General features: G+C 40.5%; 2 protein-coding genes across 5 annotated transcripts; one reads left to right on the top strand and one right to left on the bottom strand.

The window, feature by feature from the left end:
- The first annotated feature begins 142 nt into the window (after positions 1–142).
- rap1gds1 (RAP1, GTP-GDP dissociation stimulator 1) lies at positions 143–12,043 on the top strand. Of its 2 annotated transcripts, XM_077545100.1 has the most exons (15): positions 143–643; positions 1,671–1,778; positions 1,847–1,969; positions 2,137–2,262; positions 3,212–3,358; positions 3,686–3,814; positions 4,219–4,344; positions 4,564–4,707; positions 4,776–4,907; positions 5,004–5,138; positions 6,091–6,216; positions 6,507–6,646; positions 8,563–8,689; positions 8,763–8,891; positions 10,034–12,043. In XM_077545100.1, the coding sequence occupies exons 1-15, from the start codon at positions 640–642 to the stop codon at positions 10,159–10,161; spliced, it is 1,824 nt and encodes a 607-aa protein (XP_077401226.1). In that variant the 5' UTR covers positions 143–639; the 3' UTR covers positions 10,162–12,043. The 2 variants fall into 2 exon arrangements, with proteins under 2 accessions (XP_077401226.1, XP_077401228.1); XM_077545102.1 differs by lacking the exon at positions 3,212–3,358 and having other exon boundaries at positions 144–643.
- Positions 12,044–12,710: 667 nt separating this feature from the next.
- Positions 12,711–19,099, bottom strand: LOC144035430 (tetraspanin-5-like). Of its 3 annotated transcripts, none has more exons than XM_077545107.1 (10): positions 18,329–18,526; positions 18,195–18,245; positions 17,819–17,965; positions 17,552–17,722; positions 16,029–16,154; positions 15,898–15,945; positions 15,076–15,192; positions 14,935–14,996; positions 14,431–14,530; positions 12,711–13,830 (listed from the first exon to the last, which is right to left on the bottom strand). In XM_077545107.1, exons 2-9 carry the CDS (start codon positions 18,234–18,236, stop codon positions 14,458–14,460), a joined length of 786 nt encoding a protein of 261 aa, XP_077401233.1. In that variant the 5' UTR covers positions 18,237–18,245; positions 18,329–18,526; the 3' UTR covers positions 12,711–13,830; positions 14,431–14,457. The 3 variants fall into 3 exon arrangements, with proteins under 3 accessions (XP_077401233.1, XP_077401231.1, XP_077401232.1); XM_077545105.1 differs by lacking the exon at positions 18,329–18,526 and adding an exon at positions 18,650–19,099 and having other exon boundaries at positions 12,712–13,830; XM_077545106.1 differs by lacking the exons at positions 14,431–14,530; positions 18,329–18,526 and adding an exon at positions 18,650–19,097 and having other exon boundaries at positions 12,715–13,830.

Genomic DNA, 19,099 nt, shown 5'->3' with positions numbered 1-19,099 from the left:
AAAAGACAAATAAATGTTACAATGTTGTGGCTTTCTCATTAATTTGAAAGCGTCTTTGACTATTTATTTTGAAGGTTCAGCCGGAAGTGTTTACTGACCGACTTGTCGCCGCCTTCACATTGAAGGGCGTGTCTGCGCTTTTTTTCTTCTCTTTTTTTTGAAAGCTCAACCAGACAACTTGTCTTTCCTTGCCGACCTCACTCTCACCAGACTGGTTCTGTACTTTAAAGACCCTCTTACAAAAAACACAGACACACACACACATATATATATATATATATATATACACACATATACACACACACATATTTATTTATACATACTTGTGTGAGGTGGGCAATGACTGGAAGTTATATAGTCGTATAACAACGAGTCGAAGCTCGTCTTTACCTTTTTTGGGAGTTGCTGACTGGCTGAGTGTTAGCTGGTTAGCTCACTCGCCACATCAGCGAAGACGTGTGGATAAGATAAGGGTGGCAAGAAGAAGAAGAAGAAGAAGAAGCAGCAGCAGCAGCAGCAGTAGCAGTGCGTATGTGTGTATCGGGGGGAGCTGGCCTTCATTAGACCCCGCGACGACGAGCTGGAGAGCTTCCACACCCCCCCACGTTCGTCTCTTTCCCGGTGCAGCATCCCATCGAGATGGGTGAGTCGCTAAGCTAACAAGCTAGCCTGTCAATTCAAACCACCATGGCCTGTATATATGTATTTTTAACATATACAGTATATACATAATGACGCTATCACAGTTGCTATGTTATTAACGATGTGTGGGGGGAGCCTTTGCGGGCGGGGTATCTTGTGTGTGGGATTAGGATGCTGCATTGCAACGGCAGTAAATAGTGTCCTGCTTCTCGGGAGGCTTGGGTGTGGGCTCCATCCTCCGAAATGGCACCGCCGGCTGCGCTGTTGATGGTGCAGATGGCACTCCTCCATCTTTTACAGCTGTTACGCAACGCAGTCCGGTTGCATATTACTCCGCTGGAACATTTCCTTCTTCATTTAGGTCAGGGCTCGGCAAAGTAGGGCCACGTATGACCCGCTAGTCAGGACCAGCACAGAACTGCCTGCAGAAACACTTTCACAAGCACTGACCTACGTTTTGAATGTAAATTGTAATATTTGATCCATGCATTAATCACATCTTCCCAATTCCTCATTTCAGAGGGTTTCTCTTGGCTGAACTGCTTCCCGTATGTGGACGTTCGATTTATTTGTCTAATCAGCCTCTATGTCCTGCCGCACACTAAGCAATTTGACTGAACTGGACAAGCAAATTACAGTTGGCGACTCACCCTTGCACATGTATTGTTGGAAAGTGCAATATAAATATGGTATGACTTGGCGGCAGCCGGATGGATCCCTCTTGGTACCCTTGCTTTGGAGTGCTTTTCTGATTAATTTCCAGTCATTTCAACGATAAAAGATGAGTGTGTTGAATTAGATAGGGAACAAAAATCTCGGATCTCAAAACACTACTTTACGTAGTGTATACATTTCAATATCATATGTATTAGGATAAAACTGCCTATACTACAGTATTTTTCATCTAAATTTTCTACATATAATAACATTTTCACATGAGCTTTACAGATGCCCTTTCTGCACTGCAGGCAGTGCGCTATGTGGTAAGAATCGCAGCCAACTCTCAACGGAATATTTTTTGCTTCCAGACAACCTGAGTGACTCCTTGGCGAAGCTAAAACTAGCGTCCACAGACAGCGCCTCGGACAGCGTGGAGAGCTGCCTGGACTGCCTGCTAAAAGCGCTAGTCAACAACAGTATGTACGCTTCTAAATGCGTTCGCCCGAGATCTGGTGATCCTGTTAACTGTGTGTGTTTGGTCCAGACACAGAGGCCAGTGTGAAGATCCAGGAGATGGCCATTCTTCCCCTGCTCTCCACCCTGCTAAGCCCCCAGTCATCCTGCACTCCTAAAGTCGCCAATATCATAGCAGAGGTGGCCAAAAATGGTGAGGGTCCATCTCCAAGGTAAAGGGGCATAGGTAGTCAACCATTTTGTTTTGAAGCAGCCATTTTATAGTTCTTTTGAACCACGTCTAGTCGACAGATTGGGTGACACTCAGTTTAAACCACCCTGGTGTATGACTGCATTCATTGATAGTGCTTTCCTCCCTAGAGTTCATGCGGAGTCCCTGTGTGGAAGCCGGCCTCATCCCTCCGCTCATTCAGCTGTTGAACTCCACCGATCAGGAGCTTCTCCTGCAGACGGGCCGGGCTCTTGGCAACATCTGTTACGACAGCCGTAAGTAGCTCTGCTGTATGAACGCGGACTCATAAAGGGCCTGCCTGATGCTGGTTTTGGATTTCAGGGCCCAACAGGTTGGCAACATTGCGCGCTTTGGAATGTGACATTTGCTGGGGAAAACAGCAGAGCCCTTTAGTAACGCAGTCTTTATGAGTCAATCTGCATCAAAACATTCAAACGTAGTATGTTTCCTGGAAATACAAATGGCGTGCATCGGACAGCATCCTCGATGGTAGCGGATTTTTTTTTTTTTAATTGCCACAGCACAGCCTGTTGTCAAGTTTTAAATACCAGTTGTCGTTTCTGGCGTTTTCCGTGCTGAAAGGCTTGCTCATCTATGGAAATTCAGTGGGAAGTGACGGTTTTTTTTTGGGTGCGGGGGGCTTGATTATGCTGTCAATGGTGGGCGTGTAAAGGAGCATGGCCCTCATTCTTTTGCTGTGTAATGGTGGTGGAGAAAGACAAAATTGCTGAGCCTTAATTCGTTTCTTATATAAGCATTCACATGTCCTATATATTTCTAACATTAGCATTTAAAATCAACAATGGTGCACAATGCACATTTAATCTCAAAAATTTATAACCTGCAGACGTTAGGTCTTTGTTTGTACAAGCCGGGCAAAATGAGCACATCATCTAAGGTGTCCATCCTAAAAATCTTATCAACATTTAAATTGATAAGGATCCGATACGTCCATCCATTTTCTGCGCTGCTTATCGTCACTAGTGATTTAAAAAAAATATATATATATATAAAAAAAAAACGTATTGCCAGGACTTTAAATTAACAAAAGAATGTATTCTTCGACACATTTCTTTAGATTTGTTGTCTACATTTTTGGTTGACTGTATTACGCTGCAGGGATAATGTATAGAACAGTGCTTCTTTTCCTTCTTTTTCTTTTCTTTGTGGTTGATTTGTGTCCCGGCCTCTTTTGTTTTGCAGATGAGGGCAGGAGTGCAGTTGACCTGGCAGGAGGGGCTCAGATAGTAGCTGAACACATTAAAACCCTCTCCCAAAATACAGAGCCGGAAAATGAGAAGCTCTTGACAGTCTTTTGTGGCATGCTGATGAACTATAGCAATGATAATGGTAATGACCGTCAGATCAACTGTCATCTAATACGCCGGTGTTCTCCTGTACGCAAAAAAAAAAAAAAAAAAACTAAAACACGAGGGATTTTTCATTCTTCTCCTTTCTGCCATGCTCTGCTATTTTTCCAGCTTTATCTCTGAAAATTAGAGCGACTTATAAGCTACAGAAACTAACGATAACATACCGCATACTACTCGCGAGCCAATAAAAATGGACCTGCGACAAATTTGGGGCCCTTTGGTGGACACAGTCTCGAATGGCGTGCTTCACCAATGTCTGTCTGATTCTACGTTCCCAACTACACCCGCCCCTCCCCCTCTTTAGATTCTCTACAAGGCCAGCTGATCAGCATGGGTGTGATCCCCACTCTGGTGAAGCTGCTCGGCATCCATTCCCACAACGCTGCCCTGACAGAAATGTGCCTCATCGCCTTTGGGAATTTAGCCGAGCTCGGTGAGTTTAGCTTCTCAGCCCACATGCAATAAAGAAAACCCAAATCCTTTGCAATTTTGTGGCAATCCATCTGTACCGGATATGTAGTTCAAACTTGATTGTATTCAGATAAAACCTCAAGATTGCTTTTGAAGTAACTGGAAGTGGTGAAATTATTATAACCCTAAAATGGCCGCTTTATGGCAAAATGACTGACAGCAGCACCTACTTATAATAACCAAATAAATTAAATTAAATATTAAATATTAAATTAAATAAATTAAATAATAATATAACCTAATAAACAATCTCTCAGACAAATTAAGATGCCAAGCCTTACTGCCTGTTCTAAACTAAGCTGATGTCATGCTACGAGGAGACGACGTCCTTTGCGATTTGTGATGTGATTCCCGTTGTCTCGTCAGAGTCTAGCAAAGAGCAGTTTGCCTCCACCAACATTGCCGAGGAGTTGGTGCGCCTTTTCCAGAAGCAAGTGGAGCATGAAAAGAAAGAAATGATATTTGAGGTTCTGGCTCCCCTTGCAGAGAATGGTAATGTGCCATTTGTGTGTGTTAATTATTTTTTTTATAAATCATACACAATGAAAAAAAGCTTTCCAATTTTACTTGATTGGTCCGAAAATGTTCACTTATTTACTGCATCTATCAATGCCAGTGATGGGGTATCGGCCCAATACTGATACCCGTATCGGTACATGTTGCACATCTCGATACGATTCCTGACTCATCGTTGCCTTCGCTGTCGTCCAGATGTGATAAAGTTGCAGATGGTCGAGGCGGGCTTGGTGGAATGTCTCCTGGAGGTGGTGGGCCAAACCGTGGACGGCAAGCGTGAGGAGGACGTGGCCCAGCTGAAGACGGCCTCCGACCTCATGGTGCTCCTGCTGCTCGGAGGTAAATCGCCACTTTTGCAACCGCATTCCAGCTCCACCCCTGTTAGTAATTCTTGACTGTCCGTGCAGACGAGTCCATGCAGAAGCTGTTTGAGGGAGGGAAGGGCAGTGTCTTCCAGAGGGTCCTTTCCTGGATCCCATCGCACAACCACCAGTTGCAACTGGCTGGTGCGCTTGCCATTGCGAATTTTGCCCGCAATGGTACGACTCAATAAGATGGCGGTTTGTTCAATCATGTTGATAATTCAACCCCCAAATCCATTTTGGATTAAAAAAAAAAATTTTTTTTTTGGACAGATGGCAACTGCATCCACATGGTAGACACTGGTATCGTACAGAAGCTTTTGGAACTGTTGGATCGGCACATTGACGAAGGCAATGTCACAGTTCAACACGCAGCTCTCAGTGCTCTTCGGAACCTGGCCATACCTGGTGGGTGGAGTCTTGATATACAGTATACAGACGCTCCCCAACTTACGAACGAGTTACGTTCCGAGCGATCGTTCGTAAAGTGAATTTGTTCGTAAGTTGCTTCAGTGCTATATTTTGTATTATAATTTATGTTTAAAGAGAATACGTACAGTACTGTACTACGTATGTTAGAGAGAGAGAGCGAGAGACACACACAGTATGTACATGTACGTAATAAGATAAATAAAATGAAGTTTAACTTACTTTTGGAAGATGTACTCGATGCTTAAGGATTTGATGGAGGAGGAGGAAGAGGAGGATTTTATATCATGAGAGGTTCTTCGTCGTCGCTGGAATGGGCTTCAAAAGTTACTTCCTCCTCCGTAACTTCAATGTAGGAAGAAGTTGAGGGTCGAGGAGAAGAAGATGAGGGTTGATGAGTATCTTCCTTGGAGGATTTACTAGAAACTGGCCGAAAGAAGCGATCTAACTACGATTGCACAGTTTTCTTCTTTTTTCATCATAAATGATGCGGTAGCACTGTATGGCATCATTCAATTGATTTGCAACCTTTGTGCAACGTTCAATATTTGGGTCTTGCTGCTCGAAGAGTGCGATGGCTTTATCTATGAGCGACAGGCGTTTCTTCTTCTTCCTCCTCCTCGACACGTTGCTGAGCCTCCAATGCTGGGTGAGCTCTCACAGCGCCAAGCGGCGGTATTAGCGGCGGAAAGAAGCACTACAGTACTCGGAAAAAGGTGCGCAATAAAAAATCGAACTTACAGCATCTCTTTCCGAACATTTTTTGACATGCGCGCATGCGCGCAGACATGTTCGTATGTACCGTTGTTCGTAACTCGAATGTTCGTAAGTAGGGGAGCGTCTGTACTACCAATCAAAAGTTTGGACACACTCTCTGGTGCACTTGAGGGCCAAGATTCCACCGTGATCACATTGTGTCATGTCCTACCAGTTGTGAACAAATCCAAGATGCTGTCAGCTGGAGTGGCAGATGTGGTGTTGAAGTTCTTGCAGTCCGAGATGCCGCCGGTCCAGTTTAAGCTCCTGGGGACTTTACGCATGCTCATCGACACGCAAGGTGAAAGTCTCATGCAATACAGTAAGACCTTGATTATCACCGGGTGATATGTTGCAAACCCTCCCGCAGTTGGTGAAAATCCACCATAAAGACAGACCATGTTTGCTGGTCATTATAATATAAAAAGCTGGGAAAGAATGTAAAAAAAAGAAAGAAGATTGCTGTAAACTGCAGATTTTCAGTAACACGTATAAGATAACGGGTGATATATTGGGGAAACCGTGTTTGGTGTCAAAACAGAATACACGGACGGTCATGCAAACGCACTGAATGTGGCTCATTGGTTTCAGTGGAAGCAGCGGACCAGCTTGGGACCAACGGGAAACTGGTGGAGCGGCTGGTGGAGTGGTGTGAAGCCAAAGATCACGCCGGGGTGATGGGCGAGTCCAACAGGCTGCTTTCTGCTCTCATTCGACACAGCAAGTCCAAGGTCTGACAGCCATTTTGGTGACTCGCTTTGACCGGTCGTTACCAGGGGTGTCAAAATTAGTGTGTTCATTTTGAGTTCATTTAAAGTTCCTTTAACGCCACAATTTTTTTTAACCCCTTACTTGGAAAGCCTGTACTTGCAGCCGACACGTTCACGTCAAAATTTAGCAGTGAAGGAACCCATGTTTAAAAATTATCTCTAGGTTTCACGTGTGTTCATTTTTGTGAAAGAACTACTATTACAACAAATTAATAGCAAGTCAATTTATTTCCAGACAGAGTCGTCGTCTATACATTACAGAGCTCTGGGTCAATATCTACGCCTATTTAGTCTCTAGCAAAGATGACAAAGGGTATCTACTCCTGGACCCTTCTCATACACTTTTTCAAATCAGAAGTGAGGCGTTGTCTTTGTCTGATCGGCCCAGAGCTCCTTCTCGTTGCTGTTCAGATGCAGAAGGTGGGCGAATTCCAGTTGATGATGTCAGACGCTTCCTCTGTTCGCTTGCCAGCCATTTATACACAAACGTTTCATTTTTAACAAATAGGCTTTTAACTTTTTGCACATGAAGTTCAGAACGGCCCGACCTTAGCCTTGATGCTTGCCTCCCTGCCCTTCTCAATCTTCTCACAAGTTACACAAGAATTTTACCATAATAATTATACGCACTCATCTTTATTACAATAAAACATGATTAAATGAGTGCAAGCCAAGCCACTAGCTTGATTATATCTTCTTTTTTTTCTTTCTTTTTTTTAGCTATCTATGATTAAGCAGCATATCCATATCCCCTTGGCAGGAATACGTTTAATAATAATGCATATATTTGTGGAGACTGGGGTCAAGTTGTATTTTACAATTTTAAAAATGTGCAGAATTTAACAAGTTACTTCATGGTATAGATTAGATAGCACTTAGATATGAAAAGAAAAGTGCACTGAGCTGTCACTCTTACAAACGCAATTATACCATCTAGTGGCAGAGAAATGACCAACACAAATCAAGATCACACTTTTTACAGTACAGACGCTCCCCACCTTACGAACGAGTTACGTTCCGGACGATCGTTCGTAAGGTGAATTTGTTCGTAAGTTGCTTCAGTGCTATATTTTGTATTATAATTTATGTTTAAAGCCTATATAAGTATATTGAAGGTTTATATAAGTATGTTTAAGGCTTGTACAAGTAACCTGCATTGGTTTGTACTGAAAAAAACTTAATAAAATGGAGAGAATACGTACAGTACTGTACTGTACTACGTATGTTAGAGAGAGAGAGCGAGACACACACACAGTATGTACATGTACGTAATAAGATAAATAAAATGAAGTTTAACTTACTTTTGGAAGATGTACTCGATGCTTAAGGAGATGATGGAGGAGGAGGAAGAGGAGGATTTTATATCATGAGAGATTCTTCGTCGTCGCTGGAATCGGCTTCAAAAGTTATTTCCTGCTTCATGGGGACCGGCGTTTTCTTCCTCCTCCTCCTCGCCACGTTGCTCAGCCTCCAATGAGCTCTCACAGCGCCAAGCGTCGGTATTAGCGGCGGAAAGAAGCACTACGCGCAATACAAAATCTAACTTACAGCATTTCTTTCCGAACATTTTTCGACATACTGTACGCGCAGAAATGTTCGTATGTACCGTTGTTCGTAACTCGAATGTTCGTAAGTAGGGGAGCGTCTGTACATCTTTTTTTTTTTTTTACTCAATTTTATGAATTATTGTGAAGATGCAGCCATATTTCTATTAGTTTAAAAATGTCCCCCCACTTTTATGTTAACAAGAGTTTGAAAACATTTTATTGTACATTTAGAACAGATATAAATAAATAAAAATAAATAAAAGTCATGCGATTAATTGTGATTAAAAAATGTAAATAAAATATATATATTTTATAAATGTGCTTTTTCAGGAAGTCATCAGGACAGTCATCCAGGGAGGAGGAGTCAAGCACTTGGTCACCATGGCAACCAGTGAGCACATGATCATGCAGAATGAAGCGCTGGTGGCGCTGGGTCTCATTGCGGCGCTAGATTTGGGTGAGAACAATGACCTGCGTGCAATTAGAATCAGTGCCCAAAATGATGAACTGTTCTTATCATCAATTCACAGTTGCAGCAGAGAAGGACTTTGTGGGAGCGAACCTCGTTGCTGTGCTTCACAAGCTCCTGTCGGATGAGAGGAGTGCGCCGGAGATTAAATACAATTCCATGATACTCATCTGTGCCGTCATGGGTTCTGGTGAGACCACACACACACGCATAAGATAGTGGTTTCGTTTTGTTATTTTTGCAGGCCTATATGACGATCAGTATTGCACTTTATTTAAAGAGCAAATGTAGTGCTGATGGTTATTTACACTTGAGAGATGGAAATGAAGTAATGGAATCGGAAGTGTTAGTGGAACAGATCACAGGGAAACGGAAGAATTTGATCGCTCCAATTATTTGGGTGAAGCCAGTAACAGCGCAAAAGCCATATTTTGATGTTTGCGTTTGATTTTTACTGGGCCTACATTGCCATCCTGCATATTTGAAGATGCAAAATCAGACGGCGCAATTCATCACAGGTTTGATAAATCACCTAGCGTGGGCTAAATTTATCTATTAGTCGCTATGGGATGGGATCCTTTTATAATCTCCAAAATCACTACTTTTCAGGAAATGGGAAACGCTACCTTGCTTGTGTTACCAAACATGGCATTTTTCAAGTTGGTATGATACTGTATATAATAATAATAACAATAATATTTGCCATCATATACTGTTAGACACCAACATAAAAACAAAAATACCAACCCAAAATCATGTTAAATCACTTGTTATTGTCAAACAAACATCTTGAGGTGACATAATGCCACACGGCTTCCACAGAATGAAAAAAACCTGAGTTTTACGACACTTCTCAGATATGGATATGTGGGCTTTGTGGAGGCATTATTGACATTAACTCATTCACTCACAGCCATTTTCACAGAAGCAACCCCCTTCACTCCCGGCTGTTTTACTGGATTTTGACTGATTTTGCCAGGCTTACAGAATATTGTGTTCTATTGCTATAAAAACATGGAACCTACCAAAAGAAAGATTAGAGTCTCTTCTTTCATTAGGAAAAATATATGTATTTGTGTCTGTTTCCGTTTTGCAGCAATTAGCATTAGAATATAGCTAAATTTCATCATTATTCACAAACCTGTTTAAAACACTAGGGAAAGAGCTTTTTGCAACATGGCCCTGATTGACCTCTCATACTCTGCTGCCACCTGCTGGCCGTTTTTTGTAATACCTACCATTGCTTTTGGGAGCAAATGAGTTCATACGGATTCATGTCAGTCTTGTGGATTGATTGTGTTTTGAAAAAGAAACTGGTCTCTTCTCTCTCAGAGCCCCTCCACAAAGAAGTCCAGAGCCGGGCGTTCATCGACGTGGTGTCCAAGCTTCGCTCGCACGAAAATAAGACGGTGTCCCACCAGGCGTCGCTCACGGAGCAGCGGCTAACCGCCCAGAGCTAAGCGGCCGGGTTCGCCGTCAACACCCCACCCCCTCCCGGCCTCCACACCCGAATGCCCTGCACCCGATCACCCGATGAATGCGCTGCCCCTTGTACTGTAAGCCCATCGTCATGTGCCAAGGTACCATGTTGCATTAACTGCCAGACAGACATCCCCTTGACTCATACGCTAAGGACAGACTGAATATGGCGTTGACATTTGAGATCACAAAAACGACAACTTTCGATTTTATTGAGATGAGCTAGCAGATTTCAACGCACCAGTCGTTCTTCAGTCCTTTCACTTGTACATGTTAATGTCACGGTACCAAAATTTTGACTTCGATACTGCACCTGCATAAAGTACCTTCATATGGATACTGAAACGACACCACCACTCAAAAATCTAAAATATCAGTAAAAGCAATGGAGTCTTAGATAGCAAAACACATTAATTAAAATTAGTATTTTTTAACAATTCAAAAATATTGGGCACTGTAAGATTATAAGTAATTATTAATATATATGGTGATGTTTCATTTTAACGGTGAGGTATCACTGTACTTTTGTAGTACTTTTATAGTACTGGTATACCGTGCAGCACCCTTACAACCAGCTGCCATGTTAAACACATTTGGCCTGTTTACCCCTGACACAAGTGTGGGGAGCCAGTTTCAGTTTTTTTAATGAATAAAAAAAAAAAATCACACACCCTATATACTATTCATTAAGAGTTAAGGATAATTTGATGTGTGCATTCAAAAGTTTACAGGTCAAATTAAGTACACCAGTTTATCCAGAATTTTCACCTAATATCCCCAATTTTTTGTGAGTAGTATATTCGACCCACGCACAGTAGGTAGATTCCCCAGCCCTGTACTAAATATAGGCTGTTTCTTTAATATGTTGAGGTTTGAGTATTATTTGTATTTTTGTTTTTTTGCCGCATTACCTCATAGATCGGCTATTTATCTACTTAATTGCAATTGAGTATCAGGCGTCTGTGGCGGGGATCCTTTTGCACAGAACCCAGCCAAAAGGCAGGATATTGAAAGTTTTTAGGCATGTCTATCATGAGTTGAACCACCAAACGTTTTAAGAAAGCGCCTGTCTGACAATACACAGGAAGTCAGCCATTTTGGCTTGAAGCAGCCAATTTTAAGGTCTTTTTTGGCCATTTCCAGGATGAACTTGTCCATGAGCTTTTGTCTTGATTGTTAACGCTTAACAGATTAAATTGCGAAACATTTGCATTTTCATCATTACGTGTGGGCGCAGTCAGCTAAAGAAATGAACACTGCAAATTATTTCACACCCTTGTCTGTGTCAGTGCAGTTTCTACTGTAGATGAAATAAATTGTTGACACGATTAACCAGAAACTATGGTGTATGTTCAGGACATAGTAAATACAGATCATGGTTATGTCCCCCCCCGCGCCTGTGTCACTGCTGCATTGTCGAATACCTGTTGAGATATTATGACATCATTCATTGAGAGCACAAAAGCAACAAAAAAAAAAAAACACCTTTTTTAGAAACACTTTTAGCAGTGAATAAAAGCGCAGCTAGCGTCAATAATCAAATGCACATTAGTGAAGAAATGCATGAGCCGCTGCCCCAATGGATCTCTGAAGATTGCTTTATCATGTCACATTGCATATACTGTAAATCTTGGCATGTCCCGACCTATAACAAATGTTACCATATCGTTGTTGGATTTTTTTTTTTGTAAAAAAAAAAAAAAAAAGTATGAATGGTTATTTATCAGATTTGTGCTCTTAATGAGTTGTATCCATAGCAACAGCGTAAAAGTACTATAAACGTAAATGTTTGTTGTAAATGTCGAAAAGATGTACATTTGGAGGATTGTAACAGAAAATAATTAAATGATGATAGCTAGTGGGGGTCAGTGTCTTTGTTTCTTTATTACCAGAACTAAAAAAAATATTATTTTACGATGAAGGATCATGTAGTGATGCAATACAAACCACAAACGGAACATGTTGGTTATAATTTTTTATTTATTAAGTCCCTTAACACAATCTTGGTCAACATTTCAGTCATTTATTTTAAACGCAGCCCCATTTTCAAGGTGATAAGTGAGAACATATCATAAATAATGCTTTTGTGAGAAACACTGATCTAAAACAACCCAAGTTAGAAAGTGATAATTTTTTGAGTAATTCAACATGTTTAGAAAAAAACATGTACAAGATGCTTGTGTCAGGTTTGATTCAAGTGCAGATGCATACCGTATGTCACGGATGGGCGGCAAATATAACATTAAATGAACTAAAACATGCCAGAACCAAAACTACATTTTTAAAACAGTGCATTAAATGACCGGTAATTGAACCCAAAACCCTTCACAACATTGAAGACCTTAAATGTCAGTTGTCAAAATAAATAATACAAAAAAAAAAAAGCCCGTAAAATACTGAACCCTGAAACTAGTGATGGCAAAATGAAGTTTCATGAAGCACTTGTGATTTCTTTTAAGTCCCCTAGATGGTGCTCTTGGTTGGAAGATGCAGTGGAAATTTAATACATTTCCATTGCACTAGCCTTTATATTTAAGCCAAGAGCACCATCTAGGGGACTTAAAAATAATCACAAGTGCTTCATGAAGCTTCATTTTGCCATCACTACCTGAAACAACTAGTGTTACGTGAAACATAGTCAATTAAGAGTGTTTTTGTTTTGATTGTTTTTTCTTGAGGGGGGGGGGGGGTAAATTGCACACCCTCAAATGGTTAATGGTTTGGATCAATCTCAAAACATTGAACAGTGAATAGATTTTTTTTTTCTACAGCTGAAGTTATACTAAAGCTAAATTCTAATGTGGTGGTTCTCAACTGTCACTCCAGACTTTCATGTAAGGTAAGATCCAACTTTTTTTCCTTTTCTTTAATAATAGCCTTTGAAATGGCGCCTGCGAGTCAAAGGCTGAGCTGCACTATGTTTGTTCACAGCATAAACTAGCGACTTAAGCAGAAGTGAGTAACGTTTCCTGTCATTTAGCTAATATGTTCCATGTGGGAACCTGGTACGCCTCCATATTGTAATGAAAAAAAAATACGAATGCGAATGCATTTTTACTAGCTTTCCGTGACCCACCAGTTGAGAACCACTGGGCTCATGGATCATGCGTCACACAAACAAATAATCTAACTACAGTATAGCAGGGCTTTGTTATGAACTTCACGCATTATGGAAAATCCTGAAAGCATTCATCGAAAAGCTCTATTTATCAAAATCAGTTATTTGAATCCCTCAAAAATCAACAGGCACACCTTTTAACTGCTCCCAGGTAAGTTATGTATTAGCCATGTTAGCTCAAAATGCTAACGTTGTGCTACTAACGTGGGACCGAGTTACTACCCGCACTAGCATGCTTAGCCTGGTAAGCTAACAAGGTTAGCTCCTGTTTGTTTTATGTAATCTTATTGCTCTTTTTAATGATTGTAATGGTAAATAGAGAACTAGCCAACTTTATGGTAACAGTGTCTCAACTACAACGGTAATTAAAGACAGGCAGTGCTTTTCTTTTTACAGGTGTACTGTACACATTTTCTTTCATTCAGTAGTAGTGCCTTAAAAAGGTGCTGGCTTGGTGAGTAGTGCAGGCGACTGTCCTTCATTGACGTCCTCATGGAGGCCTCAAATCCTGCAGCTGACTCGTCAAAATCCGCTAGAACAAAATCAGATGGAAAAAAAATCTACTCAGGTTGTTTTGTGAGTGGCAAATACTCAAAACTCCTTTTTTGGGGGGTTGGTTGTCATTGGCAATAATCTGACAAATGGCCATTGCAATGTCGAGTAGAAAGCAAGCTGTCACAACATATTTAAAAGGAGATGGCAACCCAAAAATGTAGCCCAGCAAAATCCAGAAAACAGGTGAGCCATGATTGGTTGTTAGCTTTTAACCATCTCATTTTTTAGTCTACATTAATTGACAAAATGGGACACCAAATCCCAAATTAGAATTCTGCTTTAGACTAGTGGGGTAGCATAGAACATATTCTAAAGAAAAGTTTTGGGTTGACTTTCCCTTTTAAGCCATGTCACAATGAAGACACAAAGCACTGACGCTAGCGCTAACGCATGAAATGTCCTGGTTGTGCTACCAATTGGGTCACCATGACAACAATGAATGTGATTCTTCTTATTACAAGCTAGTGCATAATGACGACATTTGATCTTTTATGAAATTGAGATATGTTTTTGTACAAAACGACTGGTGGTGCTAATTAACGTATAACTATTTCACATCAAACCAACCAACACCCACCGGTTACAAACACACATAGCATGTGCCTCACGAGTAGTACGCCAAAGCGTTCTTGCCCGAATGTGGCGGGGGTCGACGTATGGACAGTTGGGGGGGCACCCTGATGAAGCATGAGGAAGGGGTGGGGTTGGAGGGGAGAAAGAGGGGTGAAGTGATTTCCTGTATTGCCTGCTTGTGGAACCTCTAAAGTCGAATTGGTTCTCAAGCCAACCATAGAACAGGAAAAAAGCAGGTGGAAAATGTTGACATTGAGCCAGATGATCACGACTTTTCATTAAAAAAAAAAAAAAACGGATACCATAACGAGGAAAATATGAAGATGAACAGAAGAAGGAAACTTATCACAAAGATGGAAAGTTCAAACGATGGTATATTCGACTTAAGAGGTTCTACCACATCCTGGTCAGGTAGCAAAACAGAAGCTACAATGTGCCGAGATGACGACGGACGGATTGAAAAAACAAACAAAAAACAGCATCAATGGCGTTCCGATCGATTCCTTACCAGCTTGCGCGCACAGCCTCGATGTCACTCACTAAATTCTGCGCCAAACAAATTCCAAAGATCTGTGGAAGGCGAATTAGCAATTTTTAAAATAAATGGAGGTTAAATTAGAGAACAGTGAAATAAGTTGGCGAGACTGACTTGGAGCAACGCAACACCGATGAATATCCCCGCCACTAAGGTAAGGTTGTCCTGTAGCCACTTCTCAAACTGCGGCACGCAGCCTTTCACATTGATGTAATCCTTCTGCTCAGAGTCCTGTGGAATGCAAACAAATGGTTTATTTGCAGTATCACACTGTTTGTTTGATTAATATGTGATTAATAATGTCAATTAACTCATTCCCTGCCATAAGTTAATTTAAAAAAAAAAATGGATTATTAAAAATTACGGGCGACAGGTGATATATTTTTTTTTATTGTAATTAATCATAAGACTTTACTAGTTATTATTTTTTAAAGAAAAGATTATGAAAAAATTAAGGGCTACAGGCGATTAAAATTTTTAATTGTAATTAATCGCATGACTTTACTAGTTAACTCACGATTAATCACAATTTTTTATATCTGTTCTAAGTGTACAATAAAAAAAAATTCTAGGTTTGCATACACTTGTTAACAAAAGTGAAAAAAAAAGGTTAAACTAATAGAAATAGTTCAAATTAATTTTTGACGTTTATAGCCGTCAATGGCAGTGAATGAGTTAAAAAAAGAAAAGATTATTAAAAATTCGGGGCATCAGGCGATTCAAATTTGTAATCTTAATTAATCGCATGACTTCACGAGTTAACTCATTAATCAGAAATGTTTTTATCTCTTCTAAATGTACAATAAAACAAATTCTAGGTTTTCATACTCTTGTTGACAAAAGTGGAATAAAAGGTTAAACTAAAAGAAATAGTTCAAATTAATTTTTGACGTTTAGAGCCGTCAATGGCAGTGAATGAGTTAATGACACACGTACCGGTTTTGCTCGAACGTCATATCCACACTGAGTGTTTATTACATCCTCCTAAAGAAAAAGAAAAAAAGCACCCATCTTTTTTCAGTATCAATGAAATAGTAATGTGTTGGACTAGGAGACTATTCACATACTGCGGGATCTTTGGTGCAGCAGGAGAAGGGAACGCCGCACTTTTCCCGACTGGGGTTTCCATCAGTGCAATTAAAGTAGATGTTGAGGTTCCAGTCGTCTGCTCCAAAAGCGCCGCAGCACTCCCACTGAAATGTAGTGATGGTAACAAAAAATAAAAAAAGAATACATTATTTACAGTGCCTATTTTAGGCGCACTACAAGCAGATGGATGCGGAAATATTCGGTCAAATGGAGCATTAAAAATAGCACTCTATCACAGGTGTCAAATTCAAGGCCCGGGGGCCAGATCCGACCCGCCACATCATTTTACGTGGCGCACGAAAGCAAACCACGTGTCACCTTCCATGATCCTTGCTTATGTAACATTTTAAATAGTAGTAAATAATATGTTTTTTGTTACCCTTTTTACAGTTACTTGAACAATTCAATAATTTATACAATAACTACAATATAATATTTCTCACTATTTCAGATTTTCAAAACAAGTGAGCCATTCATTTGTGTAATAATACGAGACAATCAAATATTTGATTTCACCTTCACAACAGGCCCAATGAGGTAAGCCGTAACTACAAAGTGGCCCACAACGACAAGGAGTTTGACACAGCTTTTGTATGTCATAAAAACAAACTAATGACATCATTAAACAGGCCGTAAAGAATTTATTGGGGGCAGTGTAACGCAGACAATTGGAGATGGTCACAACTCCTCAGTATGCTGCAGTAATATTAATAATTTTTCATTGGATAAAATTGTGAGTCAGTTAATGTATTGTTTGCTAGCATTAAGCTAAGCAGACTTTCCAAAGGCAATGGATGTGGTTATTAACTAATTTACTGCCATAAATTCTTCTTTTTTTTTAAGATTATTACAAATTAAAGGCAAGAGGCGATTTTTTTTTATTGTAATTAATCGCATGACTCCACTAGTTAACTCACGATTAATCACACATTTTACATCTGTTCTAAATGTACAATAAAAACAATTATAGGTTTTCATACTCTTGTTAACAAAAGTGGAAAAAATTGTAATTAATCGCATGACTTCACTAGTTAACTCACGATTAATCACACATTTTACATCTGTTCTAAATGTACAATAAAAAAAATTATAGGTTTTCATACTCTTGTTAACAAAAGTGGGAAAAAAAATGTTAAACCAATAGAAATGAATTATTGGCGTCTATACGTCAATGGCAGTGAACGAATAAAAAAAATAAAAGATTATTAAAAATTCAGGGCGTCAGGTGATTAAAGTTTTTAATCACATGACTTTGCTAGTTAACTCGCGATTAATCACAAATTTCATATCTGTTCTAAATTTACAATTTAAAAAAATCTAGGTTTCATACAAATGTTAACAAAAGTGGACATTTTTTTAAACTAATAGAAATAGTTCAAATGAATTTTTGACGTTCTTAGCCGTCAATGGCAGTGAATGAGTTGAATACAAAACATGCAAAAACATAAAGATGTTCTTAATTATTTTTTAAATAAAGACTGACTATATGATTTGAGCTTACATATTCTTGAGTGAAATCGATGAGGTTCTGCAGGTCGATGTCGTCCCGGTAAGCTCGGATGTTGTTGTTGATGAACAAGTTCAACTGGTCCTTGATCCAATCCTTGAAGACGAAAGCCAGGATTCCGGTGGTCAGCTCCAGAAAAAAAATGATTCCCAGGAACACTGAGAACTGCGGGAGGAAAAGATTTCAGCCATTCCCGGTCAGTCGACGGTTATCCTTTATGATTGATTCAAGGCGAGCACTCGCTAATTGCGCGCAACATACAAATTTGAGCAGGAAGGTGTTTTCCCGCAGCGCTCCGATGCATCCGGCGAATCCCAGAATAAACATGACGCCACCAACAACCATGAAGAGCCACACCGGGTCCAGACCTCCCAGGTCTGTGATGGATGAAATGTTGGACAGAACCCCCTGGATGAGACACAAAGCAAAGCATTACCTGTCACACAGCAGGAAACTGCAAAAACCCAAACGGCCAACAAGTTGGACTGAGGGGAGAAAAGGGGCTGCTGTAGCAAAAGTGGAGATTGCGCTACACCAGGTGAGAATGAGGTAAGCTAATATTTAAAATCACGATATTGTTTGGTAAGTCATGTGTGTATAAAAATAATCGGCAGTCGCAGCCCTCATTTGTACTCACCTTCTCACTCCATGCCCACAAGCCAATTCCAACTAAGGCCATGCCCAACAGCTGCAAACAAAGCAACAAATTAAATTAGCAAAGGAAAAAAAAGGACTCGATAAAGACTACGTTTTCCATGGGTGGTGAAATACATTTTAGCAGCAGTTGTATGTCCATGAAAAGATGGAGAAGCTGTAAATGTAAGCAAAACATGTAGGGAAATATATAAAATATCAATAATATTGTCGAAAGTGACTTGCAGCAGCTTCCCACAAAACTTGTGCTTGATGTCTTTGCAAGGCTGACAGTGAAGGGCACCAAAAAGCCGATTAGCAGCTGTCACCCATCTTTCGGTACTGCACCAGCAGGGCTCCAATCCGTTATTTTCGGAGCAAAACGCGTCTTTTAACGCTATTTGGATTAATCCCGATTTGAATAGGAACAGGTGTGACGACGAAGGCCTCCTCGCTTACCCAGAAGAGGATGTTGAATCCAAAAATGAAGTATTTGATGCAGCAGCTGACTTCGTGGTCTTTGTAGTGATTCCCTGACATGTTTGCTCATCATCGGCTGGTAGAGCGACAGAAAAAGAAAACAAAGAAATCAAATGTAGCACAATTGAAAACAAAAAAACGGGCGGGCGGGCCTGCTTCACGGTCTTTGTGGAGCGGGTTCAAGAGGCACTCCACGGATACGTCTCATCACCATATCCGCTAGTCGAAATGTCCTCAAAAAGCGTTCCTTGGCCAATTTAATGTCATCATAATGCGGTCTCTTTGTACGTAAGCACAACGCAATCCGAATGGCACGCACGCCTCGTTTCAATTGTCGCTATTTAATCAAATACGTGTTCCTTTGCTTTGGGATAGTGCGCCCGACGGAAGGCGGAATCGCCGAGGCAGGTGCTGTGCTCTGATTGTACG

The sequence above is a fragment of the Vanacampus margaritifer genome, chromosome 15, assembly GCF_051991255.1.
Source record: "Vanacampus margaritifer isolate UIUO_Vmar chromosome 15, RoL_Vmar_1.0, whole genome shotgun sequence".
NCBI lineage: Eukaryota > Metazoa > Chordata > Actinopteri > Syngnathiformes > Syngnathidae > Vanacampus > Vanacampus margaritifer.
The sequence above is the reverse complement of the archived record's forward strand: the minus strand, read 5'-3'. Positions and strand labels throughout refer to the sequence as shown.